This window comes from Strongylocentrotus purpuratus, unplaced genomic scaffold (genome assembly GCF_000002235.5).
Source record: "Strongylocentrotus purpuratus isolate Spur 01 unplaced genomic scaffold, Spur_5.0 spur5_scaffold_12, whole genome shotgun sequence".
Taxonomy (NCBI): Eukaryota; Metazoa; Echinodermata; class Echinoidea; order Camarodonta; family Strongylocentrotidae; genus Strongylocentrotus; species Strongylocentrotus purpuratus.
In genome coordinates this window covers 16311785-16327867 of record NW_022145597.1, presented here as the reverse complement: position 1 = coordinate 16327867, position 16083 = coordinate 16311785, and the positions used below count along the sequence as shown (strand labels likewise).

General features: G+C 37.1%; 1 protein-coding gene across 1 annotated transcript in view; it reads left to right on the top strand.

Annotated features, from left to right (window-relative positions):
- Positions 1-16083, top strand: part of LOC763344 (ras GTPase-activating protein 3) — a 98183-nt gene that overhangs the window by 73933 nt on the left and 8167 nt on the right. The window contains exons 10-16 of the mRNA XM_030981942.1: positions 5445-5593; positions 10237-10426; positions 11673-11796; positions 12763-12869; positions 13516-13596; positions 14033-14116; positions 15043-15113. Coding sequence (XP_030837802.1) covers positions 5445-5593; positions 10237-10426; positions 11673-11796; positions 12763-12869; positions 13516-13596; positions 14033-14116; positions 15043-15113 — 806 coding nt within the window. The remainder of the gene's footprint in view (positions 1-5444; positions 5594-10236; positions 10427-11672; positions 11797-12762; positions 12870-13515; positions 13597-14032; positions 14117-15042; positions 15114-16083) is intronic.

The window sequence follows — 16083 nt, the reverse complement described above, 5'->3', positions numbered from 1 at the left end:
ATAAGAGGAATTTTCCCTGAGCACATGCTCATCATGCGTAGATTTGATTTACTTAAAACCAAACTGCTCAAAAACACAACAACAACAAAACTAATACAATTTTGACTCTTAGAATTTTTAAAAACAATTCTCATTCAATAAATAAAAATCTTTCATTAAAAAAAAAGTGAAGCAGAAGGGGTTAAGGCAAATAAAATCTCTGCTATAAAATGAACTGCATTCAAACTACTTTTTGCCAAATTCTTGCTTCCAAACAAATCAGTCTTGCCGTCCAAGTTTGCCCTTTTTGGGATCGGAGGAGTTCTCCCTAAGTGTAAAATCTCTGCTATAAAATGAACTGCATCAAACTCCTTTTTGCCAAATTCCTGCTTCCAAACAAACCAGCCGAGTCGTCCAAGTTTGCCCTTTTTTTATCAGAGGAATTCTCCCTGAGCGTATGCGTACCATGGGGGACTGGTCGACTCATATTTCACTTTATCACCTCCACTAATATTGCATTATCAAATCAGGATGCAGATGAAACGAAGAAATTTGATCAAGCGCCCACGTCCGATTCAATTACGGCTTTAAATGCGAGGCTCAAATATGAATCAAAGTGGGCAGTACTTAAATGACACCGAGTGGCACGCTGGGAAAATATGATGAAAGAGGTAAGGAATTGGTCGTCCAGTCAGAGCCAGAAGGGATGGTTCCTTGGTTGGTTACTATTTTATATTAAAACAAAAATCAGACAGAAAGGTAAACAAATGTACACATCAATTATTCAAAAATTCAGCTGGATCGCCCATTTCTTCCTAGCGGTCCAGAGGCATTTATGTATTTATATATATGAATTAATGCCCTTTTGGCTCTAAATGGTGGATATAGTGTCTATTATAGTGACGAAGCTGTATCTGAAATACATGTAGAAGGACATTATTGGTATCTTGGACTTTTAATTTGATAGATTCTGTGGCTGTTCATTTACATAACTTGATTACAACAACTTTTGAGAAATCAGCCTTGGGCATTTTCAGTTGCCTTGTCCGTGACCTATCGAAATGTGTGAATATTACAGCGATGTATTATGTCATCTGATCAGGATTCCTATAGGTAATTCAATAGGGTATTGAAATTGCTCTCGCGTTGATTTATCGAAAGTCTTCGCGATCGTATTACAGTATGTCTGTAATTGGAATGTAAATTGATTGGTGTGGGAATTGCAGGCTGAAGCCATGAAAATAGAACTTCGGAATCAGAGATCTTGGGTTATACTTATGCAAGATAAACCTTCTCTTTAAAGGTCTTTGAACTATCAAGATCGGCTATACTGCATACCAATATTGTCACACTGGAATTGGGGTATTAAATTCCTGTTACAAGAATAAAAGGTGATATTTGGAATGTTAAGATTTTAGTTCTTAACATGAAAAATGTTAATTAATTGTGTAGGCAAAGACAGGATATTTGATGATTCAATGAGTAATTGAGCTGTTTAATTTAAATACAATTGGCATGAAGCTGAATGTCAGGATGTTACAGAAAACAAAAATTGAAGAAAAGATTATAAGAAAGGATAGAGAAAAGGAGGGAAGGAGAGAGGAAAGAAGGAGAGGGGATTAAAGAGGAGAGGAAGGGAAGGAGAGAGGTAGATAATAACAAATTGTAGGGTATCTAAAGATTGACCGAGACAGAATAGATGAAAGGTAGACGCAGGACTATCTCAAAGGAATGAATAAAAGTAAGTTAGGTATTAAAGGAGAGAGGGAGAGAAAGATATAAAAAAGAGAAGAAGATTGTGAAAGAGAGAAAATGTACATGTATGTGTATGAAAGAGGGAGAAAGAAACAAGAAAAGAAAAAGAGAGAGAAAAAAAAAGAAAGAATAAGTGAGAAAGAGAATGTGACAGAAAGGAGCTAGAAGATTAGATGACAAACAAGATAAAAAGCAATTGTGCAAAAAATACTATCGGAATAACAAAGAGCTCTGTGCATTCGATTACCCAACGGCATAAACATTGTTGACATGAATGTGCTAGAATTGACACAGTTCGACTAATATTATTCCTGACAAGACAGAGAAAAACACCTCTTGTTACACCTCTTCTCTGTATTCTTTGCCAACATTGTTTTCGACCTGGGAATTCCATTTAAACGAAGCCTCCGTCATTCTCGATCAACGCTCATTTTCAAAGAAATGCATCAGGATGGTCACTTACCTTGCATAATCTCGACACGTTTGACTTTTTTTTTACAGAGGAAGCAAGAAAAATATGTTGATCGTAGGGAGTTGTTTTTCTAAAGAGGCATGTTCTGTCTGGGGGAGCCACGTCAAGTTTGACAACCCTACCTGCTGGCCATGAGGAATACTTGATTAAAGTTGTGGCACAGTGAAACTTGCATATAAAGACCACTCAAGGGAGGGAGACAAGAAGTGTCTTTGTAGGCAGGTGGTCTTTAAAGATACTATGTCCCTTTTGCAGCCAACATCAAATTCTGAAGAACTTTGCAGGAATTATGAATATGTGTTTTTTTGCCTGCTTGGAAAGAATACTGCCACCTGTGTTCACAGAATGTAACATACAGTAGTTGTGTATGAATTATGATTACATAACTTTCTTGACCACGTGTCCAGCATTCTTCCCTATATATTTTACAGTTTTTGAAATATGACTTTTATCTGCCCACCGCGCAGATAGTATCTCCTTACTGGCTTATCGTGAAGAAAAGTTTAGTGCCATTATAATTTTTTCCTGCTTGCGAACCCTCTGTTATTGTGGGTTTTGCAGTGTTTGTGTAGGATTCTATCACCAAATAGCCATAAGCATGGAAAGAACTTTCAACTTCCAAATCAAATCATGTAAGTGTGTGTGATGGATGCATCGTACTTCTGGGCCCCCATTTCACAAAACTTGTCATCAGTGACAAATGACAGTTTGTGTTATAAGCTAGTGAAATCCTTGCTTCTGATTGGTTATCAGCAGATTTGTCACTGATTTTTGTCATTTGTCATTGAAAAAAGGCTTTGTGAAACAGGTTCCTAGTGAGAGCTAAAATGGAGCGTGGGATGGTGGATTTGCGCCTATGTTTATGCTCAAGGTTTGAGTAGCTTTCGCACCTTTGTGCTAAAAATATGTTTTCATTTTAGGATGGTTTATTCATATTTGAGTTCATGTTCTGATTTTATACAGGTGTTTCATTTTTTAAAGAAGAAATAAACATGATATCAGAGATGCCAACTGTTCCGTTTTTGCCGTATTTGTCCCGTTTTTTCACTATGAATTTCGGCAGTACGTTTTTTGTATGTTTTGTTACGTTTTTTAATTTTTTTAAAATTTATTTATTTATTTATTTTATTTATTTATTTTTTTATTTATTTTTTTTTTTTTGCCCAAAACTGCGCACATTGCGAACAACCCACATGTAATGTATGCACGGCGCGCTCCGATCCGGGTATGTATACATGGTACTGCCGTTTTTTTTTAAGCTGCTTGATTGGGCGATATGTTAAGGTGAGAGATTTTTTCAAAAATACTGTTTTTTGTCCCAAAATACTGTTTTTTGCTCTTAAGAATACTTTTTTTTGTTGAAGAAGGTTGGCATCTCTGTGATATACATCATGATGATGGTGATGCTGATGATGATGAGTGATGAAGATGGTGATCAAAATGACGATGAGTGATGATGATGGTGTCAATGGTAGTGATACTGATCAAGATGATGATATTGGTGATGATGATGATGACAACGACGACGACAGTGATGATGCCAGCATTATTGTTGTTTTCCTCATCCGCTACATTTTGTGTCATTGCTGATTTGTTTTGGTCTCAAGATGAAATTCTGTATCATAGCGTTGTAATTGTATTATATTGTTGTATAATGCATTGTAAATTTATCACAAAGCATTTTAAAAATGAATACTGATTAAAAATACAAATGAAAGTAGCTGATTTGGTATACATGCAAAGACACATATTCTAAAGAGCCATTTTTTGGAAAGAATCTCTGAATACGAATCAATCATCTGGCATACAAATATGAGTAAACTGGAAGCACACATTTTCTGATTATTTTTGTCAGGAGACCTATTTCAATACCAAATCAACTTGGCATTTCACAATATGAATTCAAGATGGTGTGTAAATGTCACACGCCCCGAGGCACATTTCTTCCTGCCTTCGTAAACCTACGATGCATTTGTCTTTTTTTCCTCAACCCCCCCCCCCCCCACCCCCTCCTTCAAGAAGGCTGTTTTGTTCTTCATCTCAAATTGGCAAAATGGCAGCACCAAAAAGGGAATTATTGGTTTGTTCTATTTCTGATGATGTTGATGAGGATGTAATTCACATCATGTCTCCAACTCCTGAGGAGATGGGGTCAACTGCTACATGCTTGTGGAGAATTTTGATGGGCTACTGATCAAGTTGATATTGATCATGATAGTAATCGTCAGAATAGCTTCAATTGTATATTGCCCACGTATCCGTCACATGAGAAGCACAAACTGCCAAAGAAAGTACTGCTATTCCCTTGGCTTTAGCCATGCTATCTAGAGAACTCAAGGGATTCAAGAAATGTACAGGGTGTATTCACTATTTCACTATCTCACTACACCTGGGTTAAGAGTGGCAAATGTAGATTATTGTCCTCCCAAACAACATCTAGTATATGAGAAGATGATTTTGAGACCAAGACTTGAAGTTTGAAAATGTATTTCTTTGTTCATGTTATACTGTATATTAAGAGTTGTATATTTTACAGATTATTCCTTGATTGGGTATCTGAAATCAGATTTAGCATCCTGTATGATGATGAAAGAACCTTTAAAAATACCAATAAATTAAAGATATTTTTTATCTTTGAAACTATATATTTGAAAACTTGTATATTTGAAGAAAAAGAAAAAGAAAAAAATCAAGTAATCTTCAAATGTAGCAGGGCAAGTCAATTCAAACTTTCAGTACATGGACTTTATATTGATTTCAACTTATATATTGGACATGTTACCAATTAGCTGTTGACCTTTGAGTGTTAAATGCATGTACAAGTACCGACAGTTTCAACAGTATTTGCAGTGCCCTATCTGACATTGTCGAAGCTAAAACTCTCATATGAGTAAACTTCCTGAATATGTTATACATGTATGTAGAGGTGTTGTGGTCTAGTGGATTTGAGTCCTGTCACAGGGATAATGTCCTTTGGCAAGACATAAACCTACATTTGCCACTCTCCACCCAGGTGTTGTAAATGGGTACCGTACCTGTCTGGAAGAAATTCCTTGATTGCTTATCATGGTAGCTTGGCTAAAGCAGAAGTAATGATTTGATTTGATTGCAGGGCCCTCAGGGAGAGCAGTATTATTACTAAAGAGTCTACCCTTGGTAAACAAGGGATATTATTATTATTATTATTATCAATTAACATTTTGTTTGTTTGTTTGTCCTTGTGTTTCTGACCATTCAGCCCACAACGTCCAGTGCAGTGTACATTCTTGGGGAGTTTGTGAAGGAGAAGATAACAGCCGCCAGACCGCTGGTCAGACTCTTCCATCACTATGGTCAAATTCTTCCCATTATCAGGGTACTGGCCGAACACGAAATTTCAACGACAACGTGAGTATTTTTTCTTCCTTCTTCCAGTGCAGTACAGATTGCTGATGGCATCTTATCGTAAATTGCGCTTGTCAGGTACCGAGTATGCAGTGCCGGTGAAAAAGGCTCAAAAATAGAACTCTGAGTGCAGCTAAAAACAGACTGAAGCTTACATTAAAGTGATTGGGTATCTTTGCCTCAGATTCTTAAGAAAAATCCTGGATTTAGGTCATGCTGTATTCATAATTATAAACCTGACTTTTACAAGCCTATCGTCTGTCTGATTATCAAGGTATTTATGATTAGAATTAGAAATTTCAAAAACCGTTTTCCCAACAGTTTTTATAACACTACAGTCTATTGGGGAAAAGGAGTATGGCAAAACCGGTCACTTTTTTTAGGCAATTTTTCTAGGGCTTCAATATTACACCATATCACAAGACAGTGATGTCACCTAGGGCCATGCATCTCAGATTCATAAAACTTGAAACATTGTTAAACAATGCCTTTAAGAGCAGAGCTTGATATGCTGCACCTTCTGCTTGAAGATTTCCAAGGAGATGCAGTTGATTGATGACAGTAGGAAGTCAGGAGTTCCACAGCCAATCTGTATCTTGTGCATTGTAGTTTCCATGGCATGTTGATTCCAAAGACAATGATGAAAAGCAACTGATGCAAAGGTCCTTTTAGAGTTCAATATAGGCCTGTCCTCATCAGACCAAAGTTACAAAATAACCCGCTATTTTCAGACTCTGGATTTTCCCCAAAGTTTCGAAAGTGCGTCCTCACCAGACCGATATGGTCTTCACAAACTAGCTCGGACAGGCACAAATAAGCCCGGTAGGCTATTTTGGAAACAAGACCAAGATTTCTTGGGATACTGTCTCGACCAAATAGCCCGCTAATTGCAACTGTGGACTGATGAAGGACGCAAATTAGCTGTTTAATTTGAGATCGGGCTATTTAAAATAGCGGGTTATTTTGAAACTTCGGTCTGATGAAGACAGGCTTCATGTAATTTTGCCCCATATATGAACATTTATAGACTTCCATGGAAGAGTAGTTCTATTACATGTACGTACATGAATAGTAATAATTCTGTTACATCATGTGGTTACAAGATTAGGTGAGCATCACTAGAAATCCTGCGGAAAACATTGCTAATAAGTGCATTGAAAAGAACCCATGGATTATTTGTTTGGTGGGTCGCCATGGATTTGTATCATGCTACATTTGATGTCGATTCTGGATTCTGGATTTGACATTGGAGCAGTGATTTTGTGCATGGTGTGATCTGGTTTTCATGGTCGCTTATAAATTTTCTCTCTATTGCAAAGAAGTTGGAGAGGTTTTGATTTACTTGTCAAAACCTCATTTACACATGCCAATATATTAAAACCAACAAGATGGAAAATGAAATCTCATGAGTGAAGTGTGCATTAAAAGTCGGTATGTCGGAGCTAGAAGGTTGTTGAGTTTGTATTTGTACTAATGCCTTTTTGGCTGCAAACATACAAAATTATTCTATAACACATGAACTGCAAAGTGGATATGGTATAAGGTCCTTTGTTTCTTGTTTGTTGTATCACACTTGTCACCTGTTGTCTTTTAGCTTTGGAAGTTGTTTTGAGACAGTTTACAGCAGGTTGTGTGAACAAGGCCTGATTATTTATTTATACATATATAAAACGGTTTACTGATTAGAAAGCATTTGCAGCAAGATGGCCGAATTGCAGACTCTTTTTTCACGATCATAATTCATGATAGATAAAAAAATGGATATATAATTTAATAATATTACATTGATAGGAGTGAAAATGCGACATTTTTGACAAATGATAAGATCCAGGGCATCAATCAGGGTTTATCATGATAAACATCAAATAGTAGATGCTTGCAAATGAGCCTTGAAAGAGCAACCTTTATCATGCAAAGGTGAATACCACTTTGTAGAATCACTTCATAAACATAAAGCAATATTTGTATGATTATGGCCGATAGTTTGAGGCAGTTTAATGTGGTATGTATGAACAAAGCTCAACTATTCAACGGTCAAAACAGAAGTTTGAGAATAGAAGGGAGCCTTGGAGGAGGACGACAACATAAAGCGACCTTCATCCAGCAAAGTTCAATACTGCCCATAATCACTTCATATTAGCAATATTTGTATGATTATGGCCGTTGTTTTGAAGCAGTTTAATGTGGAATGTATGAACAAGGCTCATCTGTTCAATGGTCAAAATAGAAGTAGAAGCTTAGAAGGGAGCCTTGGAGGAGGATAACACATAACCCGACCTTCATCTTCAAAGATCGATACTGCCCATAATCACTTCATATTAGCAATATTTGTATGATTATGGCTGTTTGTTTGAGGCAGTTTAATGTGGTATGTATGATCAAAGCTCATCTGTTCAATGGTCAAAATAAAAGTAGAAGCTTAGAAGGGAGCCTTGGAGGAGGATAACACATAACGCGACCTTCATCCAGCAAAGATCAATACTGCCCATAATCACTTCATTTATTGAGGGATGTATTGTTTGGATGTCATGAGAAGACGGCCGTTATAAAGTTCTAGGGATACAAGCAATTTACCTATTCAAGGGTCGTTAAGTTCGGTCTGTAGACTGACGTCAGTACGGTATAATATGTTTAGGATAGAGTAGAGGGAAAGAGAGGGAGAGAAAAGGAATGAAAGTGAAGTAGGATCAAGGTAAACAAATACAAATCTGAAATGGATGAGAGATGAAGATGAAAGACAAGAGGGAGTGAGAGGAACAGGAAAGAAATATGGGCAGGAGAGGGGAAAACCCCTAAATTGTTATTTGAATATCTGTTTATCAAATTTAACTAATATGAATGAAACAAATTTAGAGATTTTAGTGATTGTATTTACAATTAATGGTTCTTATTCAGGAGTGGAAAAATGGATTGCATTTAATAGAAATGACTCAAAATTGTCAGTGATTTTTGCTCTTTCAACAAAAAATTCAGTAAAGTGCTATGTGTTGAAACTGACTGAAAAGATGGTTGGAAAGGAAGGAGAGATGTCGAATCAATACGGAAATGGAGCTTACTTACGCAACTTATCGCCGTGGTAATGCAATCGGGGCGTGGGCGGCCATCAGATAGGTGGTGGAGACTTCATTTGTTTGAGGGTTACCGCGTCTTCTTTGTCTCTTCGTCGATGGTGGAATATTTATTCCCCCACATTTTTATTCCCTTCCTGCCGAGCTCTTCTCCGTCGTATTTGTTTTCAATTCTATGAGAGAGAGAAGCAAATTGGGTCAAAGGCTTCAGAGAAAAGAGATGGAGAAACGTGTTTACTTTTCTCCATCGTCTTCAGAAGAAAAAAATGGGAATTTATCTTTTGGAAGGATGCATGTATTTTGTTAAACTTTTTTTTCTTAAAGACTTTCATCCAGCTAATTTGCTCTCTATAGATGTGGAGATATGAAGTGTTATCAAGTGTGTGTGTGTGAGAGAGAGAGAGAGAGAGAGAGAGAGAGAGAAAGGAGCAGCGAGCACTTTAGTTCTTACGTGCTCCTTAAGAGCTGTGATACAATACTGAAATATGTTTAATAAAGATATTGAGTTGAAATATCTCGGGAACAATAACAAATCCAACAATTTCATTTGAAACCCATTCAGGTTTTGAACGGTGTTTCCCCTTGATATTCTACAGGTTGTTGCAGAGAGAGAGAGAGAGAGAGAGAGAGGGGGGGGGTGGAGCAGTGCAAGGTGAAAGAGATGAGGATGAGAGGAAGATTGTGAAAGGGAGAGAGACAGACAGACAGACAGAGAGACAGAGAGAGAGAGAGAGGAATATTATGAAAGAGAGAGAGAGCGAGAGAGCAAGAGTGAGGGATCAGGGTGAGTGTCTGTATGTGAGAGAGAGAGAGAGAGAGAGAAAGAGAGAGAGAGAGAGAGAGAAAGAGAGAGAGAGAGAGAGAGAGAGAGAGAGAGCGGTGGGAGGGAAAGAGAGAGGAGGGGTGAGAGAGATGTAGGTAGAGAGAGAAAAAAACGTTAGAAGTAGGAAATGAGAGTTAAATGCTGAAAGACTTAGCCTTGGACAAAATTGTATCGATTTCATCTAATGGACGAGCCCCCAAGGAGAAAATAGCGGAAGTGTAAATCTTTTCATGGAATTCATTGCACTGCGATTTAGGGTCAAAAGATAGGAAACCATTGAAATACATGTACTATCTGTCCATTTAGACCTATTTGTCACTTGCTCAGTTTGCAAATTGAGTTTCTTACTCTCAGCAATATCAACTTCAATAACACTAAAATCTATTTCAGATATACATGGTGTATTTTTTTTAATAGCGCTAGTTAGTAGGGTTAAAGAATAAAGAGTGATCCAATATTTACAGCAATTAATTTTAAGATGAAAAACCTGAAAATAAATTAATAAAAGAAAAGGCATGTATTTAATAACGTTGATTACTGAAATTTGATTTCTAATGGTTAAAATCACTTTACAGAGTTGAAATTTCAAATTGGTGAATTGGGTATGTCATTGTGGTGCCACATTGTATGTATTTTAACTGTCCCATTTATTCCCACGAAAAAAGTCAATGCAATCTAATTTACTTTGCGTTACACGAGGCAAGATGTACATCCCTTTCCTCCTAAGCATTCCATTTCGATGTCTCTATTTCCAGGGACCCGCACACGATATTCCGGGGCAACTCGCTGGCATCAAAGTGCCTGGACGAGTTCATGAGGTTGCAGGGCCTCCATTACCTGCACGATGTCCTGAAGGGCGTGGTCGACGACATCTACGAGGAACGCAAGCAGTGTGAGATCGACACCACCAAGTTCAAGGACGGAGAGAACTTGGAAGCCAATCTTGTAAGCATTTTGTTCTTTAACTTTCCTCTTTTTTCTTTTTTAATTATTTGTAACCTTCTTTATTTAATTTCCTCATATTTTTTCCTTAGCTACTTTCTGAAGCTGTCTTAATTCATTCTGTATTTTCACTTTTTGGAATTTATGTTCTCCTTTTTTTATTTCAAACTTTGCAATTCTCTTTCTGTGATTTTTCTGCCTTCATTCAAATGAACTGATTACAAGGGTTGGATTGCCCTTTAAGATTGATGAAGTCCTCATTTATTCTATCAGTGTTAACCATTGTCTGTGAAAGGCATTTCTGTGCTCTATAAATGTATTGTTATTAGTAGTAGTAGTATTACATTGTCACAGAGAATATAATAAAGGTATTTTAATGCCGCATCCTAATAGCAGTGGTTATGATCCAGTGTAGTATGGTTGCGGTTAGAAATCTAGTAACCTCATGATGTACTGCTAGGTCTGTTGAGATTGACAAGTGTTTCCTGTAATTGAGTGCCAGAAGGGCATCAACTCATATAGTTTACCAGAGATGTAATGCCCTTTTGGCTCTTAACCGATGAGATGACAGGTAACATTTTATCCATTTGTGGATCTATATTAAGCCCTATTTCCTGGAATTGTTTTCCATGTATCAGGTCAGCATTCATTATAGATCTATTACTTCCTAATGTTGTAGATAATTTGAAACCCAGTCATGGTTCTTAATCCTTTGCGAAACAGTAAACCAATTTTAATGCACTTTGCCCAGGTGAACGACGTAGTTACACTACGTGCAATGTGTGTGAATAAATCACCAGACTTCATGAACATATTGAAAGTAGCTGAAACCAGTTTACTGATTTCCAGCACTTTTTATCCTCAGGAATGGCTCTTTGTAAATTAGGAAGTTATTATTATTATTACTATTACATCCAACATTATTACTATTATTGTTTATTATTATTATGAATTGGATTATCATTGTTAATATTATTATAATTACTCTTATTATTATTATCATCATCAATATCATCATCATCATCATCATCAATATCAATATCATTATCATCATCGATATCAATATCATCATCATCATCATCATCATCATCATCATCATCATCATCATCATCATCATCATCATCATCATCATCATCATCATCATCATCATCATCATCATCATCATCACCACCACCACCACCACCACCACCACCACCACCACCACCACCATCATTATCATTATTATCATTATTATTATTATTATTAACAGGCCAATTTACAGCATTACATTGAGAAAGCGTTCCAAGCCATCGTGGGCTCGGCGGCGACGTGTCCTACTTCGATGTGCGAAGTCTTTTATTACCTCAAGGAGGCCGCCTCCAGACAGTTTCCTGGTAAGTGATAGGGAGAATGTAGAAGAGATAGAAGATGGAAAATGGAGAGAGAGAAAGAGAGAGAGAGAGAGAGAGAGAGAGCGAGAGAGAGGGAGGGAGGGAGGGAGGGAGAGAGGGGGAGGGGAAAGAGAGAGAGTGCACACGTGATAGAGAGAGAGAAGGGGAGGGGGGATGGGGAGGATGTGCAAAGTCTTTTATTACCTCAAGGAAGCCGCCTCCAGACAGTTTCCTGGTAAGTCATAGGGAGAAAGGGGGAAAGATAGAAGATGGAAGATGGAGAGAGAGAGAGAGAGGGAGAGAGAGAGAGAGAGAGGGAGAGAGAGAGAGAGAGAGAGAGAGAGAGGGGGGGAGGGGAAAGAGAGAGAGAGTGCATGTGTGATAGAGAGAGAGAAGGGGAGGGGGGGATGGGGAGGATGTGCGAAGTCTTCTATTACCTCAAGGAGGCCGCCTCCAGACAGTTTCCTGGTAAGTGATAGGGAGAATGTAGGAAAGATTGTGGAAGATGGAGAGAGAGAGAGAGAGGGGAGTGGTAGGGAGGGAGGGAGGAAGGGGGATAGAGAGAGAAAGAGAGAGGGGGGGGGGGTTTATTGGGGGATAGAGTGAGGAGGAGGTAGTAGAGAAAGCCAATGAGATGAAGTATAAGGACTTGCTGTCTGTATATACATGTACATGTAATGATGAGATGAAAATGGAAGAAAACAAGGATGAGGAGAAGGAGGAGGAGGAGACGGAGGGGAATTATAGGGAAGGAATGAAGAGGAGGGTATGGAGAGGGAGAGAGACAGGGAGAGGGAAGATGAGCAAGGAAGAGAAGTAAGAAAAAGAAGATGAGTTGTAGGAGGAGGAGGCTGTTCTGTTCTTCAGTTTATCTGTTAGAAGATTTGTCATAGAAATGTAGCAGTCGCTATTTACTACAAACTTTAATAGAAAAATGATGCTCATTTGTGTTTCTCACTTCCATTTTAGATGATCCTGATGCCAAATACTCCGCTGTGAGCGGTTTTGTTTTCCTTCGATTCTTTGCTCCTGCCATCCTTTCTCCCAGGTTATTCCACCTCAAGAAAGAAAACCCTGTAAGCTCAAGAACATCCATGTTCTTTTATTTTTCATTTGGTTCTATTCTGCCTATCTGGAGCAAGACATAATTGCCCCTTTTCTGATGGCAGCAATGCCTGACACGTTCTTATGTTTGCCACAAAAAGGGGTCAACACATTAGCAAAATTCCACTTTACCTTTTGGCTAGCTTTCATCTGTACTGTGCACTCCGATGCACATGCCAGCGTGGCACATGGAGCATTAATGCAAAGGAAATTTAAACAGGCTTACAAATGCCAACAAATTTATCCTTTGATTTTCTCATTTCCATAGGTTCCCGTAGACAATGTGTTATGATAATGAAGAATCACAAAAATATCAATCCAGCATAATTGTAAGGTATTTTGTTGGCAAGCTTGTATCTCAATTTGTTTTTTGGTTTATCTGCCGTTGCATATTTATATACAGTCAAACCTGCCTTAGCGACCACCTGTATAGAAAGACCACATGTTTTGTTTCCCTTGAAAATGGTTTCTCATTGAAACATCTCCTAAAGGAACCTGTAATTAAAGACCACCTGCCTATAACGACCATTTTTCTTGTCTCCCTGGGGTGGTCTTTATAGACAGGTTTCACTGTACTAATGAATATATAATGAGACTCATTTTTTAAATTCTTCACAGGATGAGTTGGTCAGCAGAACACTAAAGATGGTATCCAAGGCAATACAGACACTGGGGAACCATGTCAACCCAGACAAACTGGTAGGTTGGGGGTTTTATTCTCTATTTTCCTTCTCACATTTTCATATTATGTAATAATAAGAATGATATTAAGTGTTTATACTGCGCTAAATACATCAACAATGTCTCTAAGAGCTTTACAGATATATTATTACCCGGGTCATAGGTTTCAGGCTTGCCCGCACACAATGTATGCACATTCTCATTGTAATAGACCTTGAACCTAAACTTGAACCTAACTTTGAACTTAACCTAGAACCTGAACTTACCCCCGAACTTTTAATACCCCCCAAATTACCACAAAATTACCACTGAACTTACCCCTGGGTCTAACCATAAATTTAACCTAAAGCTCAATTGCAACACCCACTCTCACCCTATATTATCACTTTGACCAAACCCCAGTTTCAACAAAAAATTGTTCTTCATCTCCTTTGTCTTTTTTAATTTCTTACAGAGCTCTGTCAACATGAAAGAGGAGTACATGACCCCCCTCTACTCCAACATACTGGACAGAGAACACGTACAAGGAATCAGAAAGGTGCGCTCACTGGAGGACAATCCAACCTCTGGGCCCTGTTTCACGAAACTTGTTATCAATAACAAGTTACGATAACTGTTAAAAGCTACTGAAATCCTTATATTTGATTCGCTGAGAGCAAATTTGTCCTTGAATTTTGAAATTTGCTATTGATTAAAAGTTTTGTGAAACAGGCCCCAGTTCTATTTGTTTAATGATATCAACTTGCAAATGTACAACTTTTTCATTTGTTTACTTGTTCATTTAGTATAATAACTTGCTGTCAATGTTGATTTTCCTTTGAAATTAGGATTACTCTTCCAAACATGTTGCCGATATACCCCTTCTGTTATTTTTTTAAATCTCTTTTCCCCAGTCATTTATAAACCATTATGATAGTGAGTGCACAATCTGAAAGATGATCCTCACAAATCTGCAAAAGTTGCCAAACAATGAAAAACAATTTGGAATACCAGGATGTTCAATGATGGGAATATCAAAAACAATTTCAATAATTTCCACCAAATAATGGAGCATCTATTGTCCATATTTTCATTCCATTCAAAATACTGTAATGAAGTCAAAGTTGTATACATGTACAGTGTAGTCATGAAACGTAAATGAGATACACATGTACATGTACATCTACAGTGTATATCAAGATTGAGTGATTTTTACCTCCTTGGTGTGAAGATCTAGAGCGACAGCTATACAGTGAACTTTAGGAATCCAGGCATTGAGCTTGATATTCTGTATTTTGCTTTCATAAGCCGTGTTTATTATGTTATTTAGGTGTTCAATTTCTATGTATCAAATCTAAATATTTTATGTACGTTGGTTTTATTGTGCATGGCCCTCAGGGATAGCAGTTTGTTAACTGAAGCGGCAATCTTGCTGAAATAAATCTGTAAATAAAATAAATAAATACATTTTTCATTTTCATTCAGTTTCTCGAGAAAGTATCATCGAGTAAATCCAAGACCAAGTCGATGGAGGCCCCAATCGTGTTGAAAGAAGGGTAAGACAAACGTTTTAATTTAAAAATATTTTGATCATTACCAGTGTATTAGAAGTACACATGTACGATACAATATTTTGTTTTGTTTTTGTTTTAAGTTATTTGGGCTTTTTTATTACACATGTGTATGTATTGGTCCTATGGGTTACTTCAAATATTCTTCATATTTTTTCTTCTTCCGTTTTTAAAGAATAGAGTTTGCATGATAGATTTCTTGTGTTTCTAGGAGACAACACAAAAGATTCCCTATTCTGAAAGTTTTGTACATGTGTTTAATTTACTGTTGGATTGTTTTGGTGCTAGGTAAACTGATTTAATTTTGTGTATCCTATGTTTGACGAATTGATTTCTAATGAGCTTAAACTCAGTTGCCTCTTCATTTTGTCTTGTTTGAATGAAAACCCCATCATTTTGAATGTATTCCCACAAACATGTTTTTTCTTCAACTGTATGCACTTTATTACCGGTAGTCGCATTGCACTAAACATCAGTAACTTCTTATTTTATGCACATATGCATGTTTTTAAATATTATTTATATTTATTTTACATGCTATCTACGTTGTTAGGTGTCTGGAGTAAGCTGTGTTGTGTGCTGTGATGTTTTTGAGCACTGTAGTTTTTATAGAAATCATTGTATTTTTTAATTGAACAAATTCAGCTGCTGCCCCACACTATTCCAGTGTTGGAAGATTTGATAACAATATCTGATTTTAAAAAAAAAAATTGTTTTTGTTTTTTGAATCAGTATAGATTAAATTATTTTATCACCAAGACTACGAGTGTATTTCAATCATTACTTTGTATTCTTCAATTTAAAAGTCATCACCCTGCATAACCTTTTCTTTAATAGTTCTGTTCAAACTTTGAAGTTGGTTTTGTTGCACAATATTATTTCAAAGACTGAAATTCATGAAAGAAGATTAGATGAAAACCATGGTAATGTGTTCCCCCTTTTATTGGATATGAAC